At 43.8% G+C, this 13,853-nt stretch overlaps 1 protein-coding gene across 4 annotated transcripts in view; it reads left to right on the top strand.

Moving 5' to 3' along the window:
• The window catches only part of CLUAP1 (clusterin associated protein 1), a 305,549-nt gene that overhangs the window by 76,440 nt on the left and 215,256 nt on the right, over positions 1 to 13,853 (top strand). For all 4 annotated transcript variants that reach the window (XM_019507567.1, XM_019507568.1, XM_019507569.1 and 1 more), the window contains exon 5: positions 769 to 864. In XM_019507567.1, coding sequence (XP_019363112.1) covers positions 769 to 864 — 96 coding nt within the window. The remainder of the gene's footprint in view (positions 1 to 768; positions 865 to 13,853) is intronic.

The following is a 13,853-nucleotide window of genomic DNA, read 5'->3' as shown; positions in this document are numbered from 1 at the left end:
GTGAGCTGACCTGAAAATTCCAGGTCCAGCTCGTCCCCCTGGTGAGGCGGTCTGTAGTGGAGGCCCACTATCAAGTCCCTTTCCTCACGACTCCCTTGCATTCTAACCCAGAGCGCCTCAGTTTGCCCCTCTTCTGAACCCATCCTGACCATCGAGGATGTGTACTGCTCTTTAACATAAAGTGCTACACCCCCCCTTTTTCCCTACTCTATCCCATCTATAGAACCTGTAGCCCTCAATGTCTACTGCCCAGTCATGGGTAGACTCCCACCAGGTTTTGTAAGCCCAACCAGGTCTGGGTTTTTGCTAGCTAGCAGGAGGGTGAGTTCCTCCTGCTTATTCCCCATACTTCTAGTATTTGTGTAGAGGCAATTGAGACCTCCTATGGGTGTTTGTGCTGCCCTTTTGTTCCCAAGCTTGCCCGGGCCCTTGTCACTTACCTGGTTTGTTGCTGCTTGTGTCACCTGGCTTGACATCGAAGTGTCCTCCTGCACCTCTGCATTCCTATCCCTCGATGAACCTAGTTTAAAGCTCGCTATTTGAGATCAGCCAGCCTCACAACCCACAAGCCACAAAACACCAAGAACAGCACAGCATGCCATAGCTAAAAGCAGGGGAGGCAAAGGCCTGCTTTGCCACTGCACCAAGGAAGCTGAAATCAGGTGCGCTTTGTATCAAGCCCTTTAGCAGAGTTAACCTGTCACAGTTATTCTCTTTAAAGTTCAAGAGTCACTTCTGCTATTTCATTTTTTAATACTGATCTTCTAGATTGCAGATTTGAAGGCAGCCAGACAGCTTGCTTCAGAAATCACTTCCAAAGGAGCATCTCTTTATGATTTACTTGGCAAAGAGGTAGAATTGAGGGTAAGTACATTGTGGACTACATTGTATTATGCAAAAGAAGGGAGTAAAACAAGTCCAACAGTGGCAGTGAATATGTGAGATTCAGGTTCTGTATGCAAGGTCAGAAAGATTGCTCTGCTTTCTATTTATATTATGTGCAGCATATGCTTATATACAGCAAATATACACACACTGTGTGTGCATGTATGTCCATGTATGTGTGCTAGAGGGTGGTGTGTGCATGTGTTTGAGGGCTGGGGAGGGTGGGTGTTGCTGCTAGACAGGCACAGAGCAGACTTGGCAGCCCTCTAGCATCAGGTCAAAGCTGTATACATTGCAGAGGGCTTTAACCCCAAATATGCAACCTCTCAAAGCACATGCTAACTTTAGTAGTCATCTAACATTCCTTAAAGTTGGCATGTGTTACTTGTAACGTAAGCACGTGCTGTTCTTTTGGAGCCACAGACAAAAATAGTTTCCATCAGTCGGAGACATAAGAGCATTCTGTTTCTGTTCTTGGGACAGAATGGCTGTAGAAAGTAACAAAATAGCATTTCACTGAAATATAGAGATATTTCAAACCATGGTGGAACTAGAAAAATGCCTCTTTTTGAAAGATGAATTCTTGCATAAGCATAAATCAAAATATCCGTCATTTGTATATCAAAAATGGTAATAAATGCCTCTTCTCGGGACAAGCAGTTACTTGCCTCAAATAAATGATGGACAATAAAACCATAGAGCCCATCTCTGCTGTCATCAGTCCTGTGGCAGTCTACTTCATGGCTGAAGCAGTGGACGTGGTTGGAAAGAGGAGAGCTCTGAAATTGTGACGAATAATTAGCTGCTGCTTTTACTAGGAGTAAAATTGATTTAGTAGCTAAATAAATGTTTAACTGAGTCCTGGCAATGTTCCGAATGGCAAATTGCTCTGAAAGGAGACATAAGACAGCTAAGCATTTGCTGTATCTGCACCAACTAGCTGATGCTTATTATGGCTTAAGGCATGTGTAACAAGGTGGTCTCCTCATTAGGTCTTTGCTGGCTGCCCTGCTCCTGATGTAACTGCCCCCTTCGCTCACTTGCCACACCTTGATGGAAAAATATGAGAGTTGTTACTGAGACGGGAGGCTACTCATTACTTGCCCTGCTGACAAGGGCCTAATACCCCCTCCAACCTTCCCTCCATGGATCCCATGCCTCGCAGATGTTACTCTGCTGTTACTTCTTTGGCCTATGGTCGGGCAAAGCAGGCACACAGTTGTAGTCCTTTTCTACAGCCCCGGAGGGCCACTCACATGCCACCCCTCTCTCACTGGGGTCCCATTTACCCACTGGCTCTCACTCAGCTTCTTTAATATTGCTCTCTCTCAGGGCTACACTCATCCTGCCTGGCCTCACCTGGCTTCGGGCTTAGCTCTTCTTGCCTCGGTCAGCCCTGGTGCAGTCTGTTGGGTGTCTCCTGCTACCCTCGCCTGAGCATTGACTGAGCGACTGTACAACTATAGGCCTATTTCACTCCTGACCCTTCGCTGAGCCACTATGCCCCCATTGGGCCTCCTCACTCGCCCACACTCACGGGGCCACTCTGTTGCCTCTCTCACTCAGGGTCTAGCTTGCGCCCCCAGGCTTTCCCTGCTGCCTGGGTGCAGCTCCAGGTCCTTCCTCTGGCCTGAACTCTGCCTCAGGGCTCCTTAATGAGCCCTGGGCTCCCCCTGCTCATTAGAACACCACCAGGGATGTGGGGCTGGGGTTATGAGGTGCCTCGACCCGCCTTTCACTCGGGAGGTGACTGACTTGGCATGGCCTGGGGGCTCTTACACCACTAGGGGCCCCACCAGACTGCCCTTCCCTGGCAGGGTGCAGTTTTATGTCTTACCCAGGGCAAGGGGTCACCTCCACCCCATAGCCCCTGCCCTTACCTCCTAACTATTGCTGGAGCAGCCCCTTAGCCTGATGTTACCTCCTTCCTCCTGCAGCAAACTGCAGCCCAGCTTACATCGCTGGGTCCAGCATGGCTGTTCTCATCTGGCACCTGGCTGCTGCCTGTTTTCTGCCCTTAAAGTGGCAGGCACCAAAGGTGCCCTGTCACAGCTTGCCTTTAATATTGAAATAAATGGAAGATTCCAAAGGGGTTGCACTATTTGCAGGAATTAGAGTGGCTGCCTGTGTTATAGCCATAGGCATCTTAAATGGCTTTGACTAAAATTAACAAACTGGTTTATACCTCATTACACCATATTTTATTTGATTAATTCTTGGGCTATAGGAACAGATTTCACAGGGCATTAATGACTGGCTTAAAAGACGTTAAGTCATTTTGTCTTTCACATTCACATCTCCACTTGCATATCATTCTAATATAATAAAGGGCTTAGTCTGTCTGTCTGTCTGTCTGTAACGGTCTTGGAGCACTCTGATTATTTTAGTAACCAGTCAATCAGAGTGCTCCAAGAGGGTTATGGACAGGAGGTGGCACCAGAGTGCCGCCATGATGGTGAGGACAGAGTGCAGGGGCGAAGTCAGCAGTGCTGGCCTCGTGCTCCGCCCTCCTCCCCGCCCTGCTCCTTGGAGGCAGTGGCTGCGTGAGATGTTGGCGGAGGGGGACAGAGGGGATGGCAGGGCAAGCTCCCTGCCCCCCCACTCCCAGAAGACGGCATCAGCATGGGAGAGGTGGGGGTTGGGGGAGGAGCTTGCTAACCCTCCCATCATTCTTGACGGGCAATTTGCTAGTAGGATCATACGACTGGAAGGGACCTCAGAAGGTCATTTAGTCCAAATTACCCAGTCCACTTGAGTAACAGCTTATGAGACCTGGTTTGAGCTGGGCTCAAACTATGACAGAGAAATGAGAGGCTCTGCATCCCTTTATTAATCCCTTGGAGTCATCCAGTTTCCTTCTGATTAGACATTGGAAGGGTAATGATTAGACACCTTAAGGGAGAATTAAAAAAACCCCACAAAAAACACTTAACTGTTGGTTTAAAATTGAGCATAATTTACTAGTTTTGGCCAAATCACAGCTCTTAGCAGTTCACTTGACTTCAGGATTGTGCCCTTAAATAAGGACATACTCAAGAGCAGAATTCATAAAGTGAAAATTGGGGACAAATGAGTATTCCTGTGCAGCCACTTCTTGTAAGGCCCATCAAGAACTCTTCATTGGAAGTCTATTCAAAGGTGCATTTTCTAGAAGAATGGGCATTATTACATCCTATAGGGAGTATATATTCCTCCAACATAATGCCTCATTGCACTAGATTGGACTAGCTAATCTTGTAGAAGTGTGGGGTTTATACTCTGCACAAATGTCTGACAGATTGAACTACTTGTCCTTAAGAAATCCTGTCTCATGAAAAATGGCTCTCATCTGTGCCTCATTAGTAATGAATTACGTCCTAAACGTATGATGCTGTACAGCGACAGCCCAGTGAGAACCTCCAAATAGCACCAGCAAAACCTTTCATGTTCCATTCCTAATGATCTGTGACTAGTTCCAACTTTCTGAGTGACTCATTGAAACTAAAAATGCAGCTTCAACCCAAGGTCTGGCACATAAGCATAGGACCAGTTTTAGGCTCTTTGACATTTAACACAACCTGACAAATATTTTCCACATTAAAAGTTGGATTCCATATATACAAAATGCCTTAGCCAACTTTCTGTTAGATTTCCTTATGGGGCTTTTTGGTATGGCTTTTTCTTGCTGTAATTAGGAGCCTAGATTGTGCACTTTATTCTTTTTAATTTAAGCTGTTGGATATTTTGTTTTCTTTTCTAAAAGCTGTAAAGAATATCTAGATCTATAGCAAAGCTTGAAACTTGGTTTACCACTGGGGGCAGGGTGTCCTCTGGTACTTTTAATTTTGTATACCTGCATAGATCATCTTCCAGTGTGGAACCAAAATGTAACTTTTGTCCCTGAAGTTGCACACAGATAACTCCAGTGCCTTTGCTGCTATTTATGCCATGAAATTAACAAATTCTGGCAGGTTTTATTTGCTGCTGTCCATAACCCTGAAGTTGTCAGCATTCGTGCCACTTTCCTGCTTCTGTTATTGCTTGGGAAAACAATGAGCAGCAACTGAAGCAGACACCAGTGTTTTCCTTGGAATAGAACTTAAAAAAACTGGAGAGACTTGGGAGGTAGTAGAGAGTCTCCAGTTCAGCTCTTAGCAGCCAGAAGGTAAAACTTTGCTCTTCCTGCAAATTGAGATAGGTAAACTGAAGTAAGTATGCAATCTGTAAAACAATAATGTAGGTATAATGTTTCACTACATCTTCAGGTTGTCGTAAGGCCTAAAAATAATTTGAAAATCACATGAATACCATAATTAATTTGTCAAAAACTGTAGCTCTGGTCTAGTTTATAGGGCAGTGGACTCAGAAGAGCAGAATTCCATTCTTGGCTCTACAGTTACTTGCTGTTGCCATTGTGTTTCTCTTTACTTTTGCCTTGTTCTTCTAGACTGCAAACTGTTTAGGATACGTGGTGTTTATTGTGCGTCTGTGCAAGCCCTACTCTTGTCAGTACTCCTAGGCACCATTTTAAGGGTGGTTAAGTGATCTTGTAAGTGCAAATAGCTGTGTTAAATGAGGATTTGAGATTTCTGTATTTTCTTAGCTAAAATTTGAGCACAAAGTTTTTGACTTTTTGTTTGTTACCTGAATAGGATTTTAAACTATGTCTTCAGATGAGAGAGACTTCAGGCCATATTCTGCTGCCTGTTCCATTAATATTAATTCAAAGTATCTCCACTGGAGTCACAAGACTTACAGGCTTCTGGAAGTAATAAATGTTGAGGACAGTGTGGGACTCTATAGTCTCCAGGCCAAAATATCCCTCACATATTTAGTGCATAGCTCACTTCCCTTTCCATGCTGCTCAGTTTATAGTAGGTTTGTGATTTTATATAGATCTTCTGGATCACTGTTTGTAAACATTTACATATGAGAATGCAAAAAGCCTCAGTATGAAATGGAGGCCCATTGTACTGACACTGTACAAACAAGTTCTGGATTGGTGGTGTCTATATTGGTTTAAATGTAAGAGCATTTGAGGAACATGATTGAACAATGCTAGATTTTTGCATAGAACAGAACATAAATACTTTCTTTTCTTCTGCTGTTACACTCCACTGTGTATAACAGCATCCTCGCTTAAGGTGAACTCTGATTTCCCTCTCCTGCATGTGTATCTAAAACCTGAAAAGCAGTGAAGCCCTTACAGTTGTTCTGCACTTGGGGGTAGAGGCAGGCTGTAAACTAGCTGTGAAAGGTTTGGCGTAGCATTATTTCTTTGCCTTTGTGGCAGTAAAACTGGTGTGCTTTGGAAGTGGGCCAGTACAGTCTTTGAGTCCTTGACTTCGTAAACAACTGTGTGGAACATCTGTATAAAGAATGCATGTCAGGATGTAGCAACTAGTGCACTGTCAAAAATTATTATAGCAACCATATGGCTGCTCCACACTCTGTATGTATGCAGGATGATTCTTTTCTATCTGAATCCTTATACAGTCTCTTTAATAAAGTCCATTAGTACAATTTTGTACAAAAGGTAGCAGTTTGATCTGTGGACCCCAAATAAATTGCATGTAATCGCAAATTATTATTGTAATTTTTAAATATGAAGACTATTGATTTCCATTCTTTGTATTGTTTTCATGTTATTTGGTTAACAAATGTACATGAAAGATTACGTTGGCAGGCGGCAAGGTTTGCTTATTGTATTTTATGTTATAAAATCTGTGGCACATGAGAGTGCACTGATGAGGACTTTATCATTTGATCAGCGTATTTCAACGTGAGTCAGCCACCCATTTTTATTCCTTTTCTCCACAGCACCCATTTGCAAGAACACTAAGAAGGGGGCTTACTTTGCTGCCCCAGAAGAAAATGCAGTATTGCTGTTTTACTTGCCTATCCTAAAATTAGTTTTTCATTTTCCTTTAAGTAAAAGAAAACTCCAGCTTTTGGCACCAACTATTTAAATTCCTCCTTTTCAGTAGGCAGATTATCTCATCAGATGTGCTTGGAAAAGGATCATAGGGAAAATAAAAAAAAAGAAATATCCTGATCCTTAGCGTGTGTCACACTTTTAGCTTTGCTTTTCTAGAATTCTTTTGTACATGTAACATACAATTTGTGCAAAACTATAATGTTATTTCAAGTCCTAGGATTTTTTATTTTTTTAAATTAAATTACTTTATTTCAGAATAAATCTTTCTCTTTCTTACTCTTACCAGATTTCAGGCTAGAGAAGAGCAGAACATATGGCACAAAGTATCTTTAGAAGGGATTATGTCTATTCTTTGATTTATTTACATTGAAATTTGAAGTGGGAGTCTAGCTATAAGTAGATATAAATGATAAGCAAGTAAACTATGCTGCATGTGTACAGTGATGTACATATATATTTGTTTATAAGTTGTGCATTTTTGTTTCTTGGAAATGCAATATGGTATGGTTTTGATCCCTTTACAACAAAGAACCTTCACCAATTAAGCTTGTGACTCAGCTACACTTTCCTGCTTTCAAAGTGATACCCAAAATGTACAGAATTGTATTTTTTCCTTTCATTGATATAGAAATGTGAACAGTTGGAGAAAAGGATGGATAGTTTTGTCTAAATTTAATAAAGTAATATGTTGGTGTAAGTTAAGCTTTGGGAAAAAATTGACAGCTATACTTTTCCCTTCAAGCAAAAATCACAAACTTTTTTATCTTAAAAAAATCTAGACTTATTTTTACAAAAAAGTAAGAAATTGATAATCACTTGAACAATCCTGAGGTACTGGTAGTAGGAGGCTACCATTCATAGATTATTTAATAGAATGATAGAAAATTAGATTTGGAAGGGACTTCAGGAGGTCATCTAGTGTAACGATCTGCTCAAAGCAGGACCAACCCCAGTTGTATAACCCCAGCCAAAGCTTTGTTTAACCAGGTCTTAAAAACTTCCCAGGATGAAGATTCTACCACCTCTCTGACTAACCTGCTCCAGTGCTTCACTACCTGCTTCTCATGAGAGAAGTTTTCCTAATACCTGACATAAACTTCCCTTGCTGCAATATTGTTTCCACCACCACTGGGAACAGTCTAGTTCCATCCTCTTTGTAAGCAAGCTTCAGGTAGTTGAAGACTGCTATTTAATCACCTCTCAGTCTTCTTTCTTCAGACTAAATAAGCCCAGTTCCCTTAGGCTTTCCTCATAAGTCATGTGCCCCTGTCCCCTAACCATTTTCTTGCCCTCTGCTGGACAAGGACTCAGTACTCCAGATGTGGCCTCACCAGTGCTGAATAGAGGGGAATTCCCTTGATCTGCTGGCAGCGTTCCTATGAATACAGCCCACTATGCCATTAGCCTTCTTTGCAACATGGACATTCAGCTTGTTGTCCACTGTAACACCCAGGTCCTTTTCTGCAGAGCTGCTGCTTAGACAGTCAGTCCCCAGCCTGTACTGGTGCGTGGCATTGTTCAGTCCCAAGTGCAGGATTTTTCACTTGTCCTTATTGAACCTCATGAGATTTCTTTCAGTCCAATCCTCTAATTTGTCAAGATCTCTCTGCATCCTAGCCCTACCCTGCAGTAGGGTAGAACTCTGCTACTCAGCCCAGCATGGTGTCATCTGCAAACTTGTTGAGGGCGCACTCCAACCCATCTTCCAGGTTGTTGGTGAAGATATTAAACAAAAACAGCCGCAGGACTGACCCCTAGCACACTCCACTTGATATTGGCTGCCAAACAGACATTGAGCCATTGGCTAGTACTCTTTGAACCCAATGATCCAGCCAGTTTTCTGTCCATCTTACAGTCCATTCAGCCAACCCATACTTATTTACCTTGCTTGCAGGAATGTTGTAGGAGACCATATCAAAAGCTTTGCTAAAGTCATGGTACGACACATCCACTGCTCCTCCTGGATCCACAGAGCCAATCATCTTGGCATAGAAGGCAATCAAGTTGGTCAGGCATGACTTGCCTTTGGTGAATCCATGCTGACTGGTGCTAATCACCTTCTCCTCCAAGTGCTTAGAAATGAATTCTTTGAGGATCTGCTCCATGATTTTTCCAAGAACTGAGGTGAGGCTGACCATTCTGTAGTTCTCTGGATCCTCCTTCTTCCCGTTCTTATGGACACTATATTTGTCCTTTTCCAATCATTTGGGACCTCTTCCAATCATCACAAGTTTTCAAAGATGATGGCCAGTGGCTCTGCAATCCATCAGCCAACTCCCTTAACACTGTCAGGTGCATTGCATCTGGCCTCATGGACTTGGTACATGTCCATCTTTTCTAAATAGCTCCTAACCGGTTCTTTTGCCACTGATGACTGACTGCTCACCTCCTCCCCAAACTATGTTGCCAAGTGCTGTAGACTGGGAGCTTTGCCTGTGAAGACTGAGGTGAAAAGGGCATTGAGTACGTCAGCCTTTTCTGCATCATCTGTGACTAGGTTGCCTCCCCTGTTTACTAAGGGACCCACACTTTCCCTGATCTTCCTTTTGTTGCTGCCATACTTGTAGAAACTGTTCTTGTTACTCTTTATGTCTCTTGCTAGCTGCAATTCCAGTTGTGCTTTGGCTTTCCTGATTTCATCCCAGCATACCTGAACAGCACTTTTTTTCCTCCCTAGTCCTTTGTTCAAGTTTCCACTTCTTGTAAGCTTTTTTTTTGTGTGTTTGGCTCTGCTAAGCCAAGCTGGTCTTCTGCTGTATTTGCTATTCTTCCTGCGCATCAGGATGGTTTGTTCCTGAGCCCTCAGTAAGGTTTCTTTAAAATACAACCAGCAGCCCTGGACTCCTTTCCCCATCAGACTGGCCTCCCAGGGGATCCTGCCCATCAGTTCATGCTGGTGTCTGCTTTTCTGAAGGGTCTTTACTCTGCTGCTGTCCTTCCTTCCTTTCCTCAGGATCCTGAACTCAGCCATCTTGTGGTAACTGATGTCCAAGTTGCCATCCACTACTGCATTCCTCACCAGTTCTTCCCTGTGTATGAGCAGCAAATCAAGAAGAGCATGATTAGCTTGTCCAGCATTTGTACCAGGAAGCTCTCCCTAACACTCTTCAAAAACTTCTTGGATTGCCTGTGCACTACTGTATTATTCTTTCAACAGATGTCAGGGTGCTTGAAGTTCCCCATGAGAGTCAGGGGAACTTCTGTGATTGGGAAATTTCTGCTAGCTGTTTGAAGAAAGCCTCATGCACCTCATCCTCCTGGTCTAGTAGTCTATAGCAGACACCTACTCTAACGTCACCCATGTTGCTTTCTCCTCTGACCCCAATCCAGAGACTTTCAGCAGGCTATCACCAGTTTCATACTGTACCTCTGAGCAATCATGTAGCTCTTTTACTTAAATTGCAACTCCTCCTCCTCTTCTCCCCTGCCTGTCCTTCCTGAACAGTTTATACTTATCCATGACAGTGCTCCAGTCATGTGAGCTATCCCACCAAGTCTCTGCTGTTCCAGTCCCATCATAGTTCCAGGGCTGTGTGAGGACTTCCTCCTTGTTTCCCAGGCTCTATGCAGTCATTTGAGAAGTGGCATCCTGTTCCCAACCCCACAGTTAGGAAAATATCTTTAAATTAACCTTCACTCTTGACCACTAAGAATGCATTCCTGGCTGGCAAAGTGTTTGGACGGTGGAGTATTGATCTGTGTGGTACAATGGGAGGAAAAGTAATATTGTGGTAGAGCATGTAGTTCTGCTATGAATTGGCTAACTAATAGTCCCAGATAAATGTGAAATAGATGTGAATTTTGTGTGCACATGGGTTGGAGGGTGGGGGTGGGGGGTGTTTCAACACTTAACAAAAAAGGTTATTGAAAAAGTCTGATTTGGAGAGAGGGTTGTTGAAGTAAAAACTGAATTGGTTATATATTTGTAGCATATGTTTGCATATTTTTGAATGCTGGTAGATGAGCATTCATGTAATTATTTTGTGCCTATTTTGATCAGCAGGCACTGCTGGTCACATGAACAGCAGTGCCTGCCTGGCTACCTGTCTGATGCACAGTGCTGCTCTGCATTCCTGCCAGTCTCTAGCCCGGGACTTCTGACCAACCAGCTGGGAATGGGTTACAGAATCCTGGAGTGTCCCAGCCAAACCAGGGAAGTATGGTGCCCCTACCTCTGGGTGTGTGTAGATGAAACGGGGGCCCTAAATTGAAGCTGTGGGTTTTAAAAAACACTGCTTCAACTTGGGGCTGATTAAACCCTTGTGTCATGCTCACACTCTGCTGACTTACCTGTCACTCTAGCAGGGAGGGGAGGGCGAGCTGCTGGTGGGCAGAGCAAACCCGGGGTGGGGGGCTGGTGCTTCCCTCCATGGCAGCAGTGGCCACCACTCCAGGCGGCACCTGCCCGCAGGCACCCAGCTCGGGCGGTCCCGGGGGCACCGCAGCCACGGAGGGAAGCACCAGGCTCCCATGTAGGTCAGGCAGGCTCCGGGGGGTGGGGAGATCAGGCTCACTGGTTTTCTTGGGCAGAGCCTGCTTTCCCAGGCTGCTGCCAGGCTGACTGCAGAGCTGTGGAGCTGCACGGAGCCCAGTGCTTTGCTGTGTGGCTATAGGGCAGCAAACTAAAACTCCTCAAAGTTTTAGTTTGCTGCACACTGAGTCATTTAAGTCGCATTATGCCGCTGAATTTCCTACAGAGGCTGGAATTAATGCACAGTACGCTGCCGATGTATGCAAACACTGACACCATTAAAGCAATGCAAAAGCATTTAACCTGCTTTAAAGTGTCTTGCATGCATACCTCTTGTTTCATCTACACACTTCCTCTGAGTCTCCAAAAGGAGAAATCAGGGCTTTTTATAAGTTCTCACTTAAGCTGATTGACTCCAAGAGTGCCTGCTACTGCATTTGACAGAGGTGTTGGGGATATGTTAACAGGAGCCTGTCAAGAAACTGCCTGGGTTAGACATGCTGACTTATTACACACAGCAGGATAATGAAGCAAAAAAGCCAAAATAAACTGCTTCCATGCTGATGGCTGGCATAAAAAATTCTGACCTTTGCAAGGTTGTTTTAATTTTAGCTACATCTTAATTAGTTATAAGTTATATATAAAGAAAAAGGTGAAAACAATAATCTTTCTTCTAATACTTTGTGTGAATGCTGAGAACACAACACTGGGGGTGTGTGGTATGATCCCTCTCCTGACACTTACTCTTCCTGTGACCTTGAGGAAACCACTTAGCCTATTTGGGTCTCCTTTTGTTTTAGTATAATAATTACCTGACGTCACAGGGATGTCAGGACATTTAATCTGTTGAGTGTGTAAAGTGCATAAAGTAGCTAGGGTGGAAAATGCTAAATAAGTGAAAAGCATAGTTACAATGGCTGTTATGAATGCACATGGCATCAGCTTGATACAAAGCCAGATGAAGTCAGAGGAATCTTAAGGTGCTGTTGACTCAGCTGGACCCTTATTAATATGTGTGGAATTCAGAGTGTTTAATTAATTGGTTCTCGGCCTTTTTAGATTTGAAGCATCCCTCAGAAAATGCCAGATCTTATTTTTGAGTCTCTTTGACTACAGAAAAAAATAGAGCGGATCTTCTGTTGCAAAGAACTCAGAAAGACCACAGCAGGTCAAACTGTTTTTAACACTGTGCATGCTTCTGGGTTTATCTTGTGAAGCATGTTGGCACACCTAGCAGTGCTAACATTACATGACAACCCACAGCACCCTTGAAAGGATCTCAAGGCATGCAATGGTGCCATGACACCCTGGTTGAAAATCACTGATTTAATTACAGTCAAAACACACTTGCCACATACATTAAGATAGATGGGAATCTAGATGATACTGCATTGATGCACAAAAATTTTTATTAATTATATTTACTCAGTGTTACTAGTTACTTTTACATTTTTTGGTTGATAACATGATCTTGAAGGGAAGGAGGTGATTGGGGGCAATTCCCCCTTTTCTTTGGGCTCTGATATTCCTGAAAAGGGGAATTTCTATCAATTCTTCAGCCAAAAGCCTCTTAAGACTTCTTTTTCCCCCCCGTATTGTTCGTGTTTTATTTGGAATCTCTTTTCAAGGATAAGACCTAGAAGTTTAATTATAAAAAGTGAAAGTTTAGTATTACAGTGTTCTAAGTAGGATTGGGTGTTAAAATAAATTGGGTCAAATAAAATTTGGTCAATTGACCAAATATTGGTCAAAAATTGTAAAATATTGCCAATAGGTTCAAGTAATACACAGGAAAAGTACAAAATTTCCCTTAAGAAATGTGTCAAAAAACAATAAAATTATGCTTCTATCAAGATAACTACAAAAAAATATAGCTTTTTTGTGTAAAATTATCTCTGACTGTGTAACCTCCCATGCCTATCACCCAAGCGTTGTGTGTCTGGGTTCTTCTTGAACCTCGCCGTGGCTTCTTGGGCTACACAGCCAGGTTATTGGGAGTGGCCTCGGGTCAGTTCCCCAGGGGTCTCACCTGCCACGTCTTTGATGGTAAGTAGTTTCCTATCGGAAGGACAATGTCTGGTCCTGCCTCCCCTGGTACTTTCCCTCGGCCATCCTTGTGGTTATTTCTTCTTGGGGATCCATCTCCACTACACCCCGCCTAACACCAACCGTGATGTTGTCCTCCAGGGCCGATGTTCTGGCCCTCCCTGGCACTCAGTCCCTTAGGGGCTGCGGTCGTTGGCTAGTGGTGGTATTTGTACCGAACATCCCCTGCGGCCCCTCTTTGCTCTCAGCTTATGCAGCGTCTGACTCCGCCCAGGCTTCACCCCCCTGTGACAGGAGTATCGCTACTGGAGCCTTTCTAGGGGTGACTCCGCCTTCCTGTTATGGTCCAACTGCCTGCTTACTTGCCTGCCATGCCTTGATCTTAATTGATTAATTGATTGATGTAATTAGCGGGAGGCTGCCCACTTTATGCACCCCAGTGCCAGGGGTTGCTACCTGCGGCTCCTTTTCCTCCCCTACACCACAGCCCAAGCCTCACAGATGGTACTGACATGGTTTTGACCTGGGCCCTGT

This window comes from Gavialis gangeticus, unplaced genomic scaffold (genome assembly GCF_001723915.1).
Source record: "Gavialis gangeticus isolate Ggan-Ray unplaced genomic scaffold, GavGan_comp1, whole genome shotgun sequence".
NCBI classification, from domain to species: domain Eukaryota; kingdom Metazoa; phylum Chordata; order Crocodylia; family Gavialidae; genus Gavialis; species Gavialis gangeticus.
The sequence above is the reverse complement of the archived record's forward strand: the minus strand, read 5'-3'. Positions and strand labels throughout refer to the sequence as shown.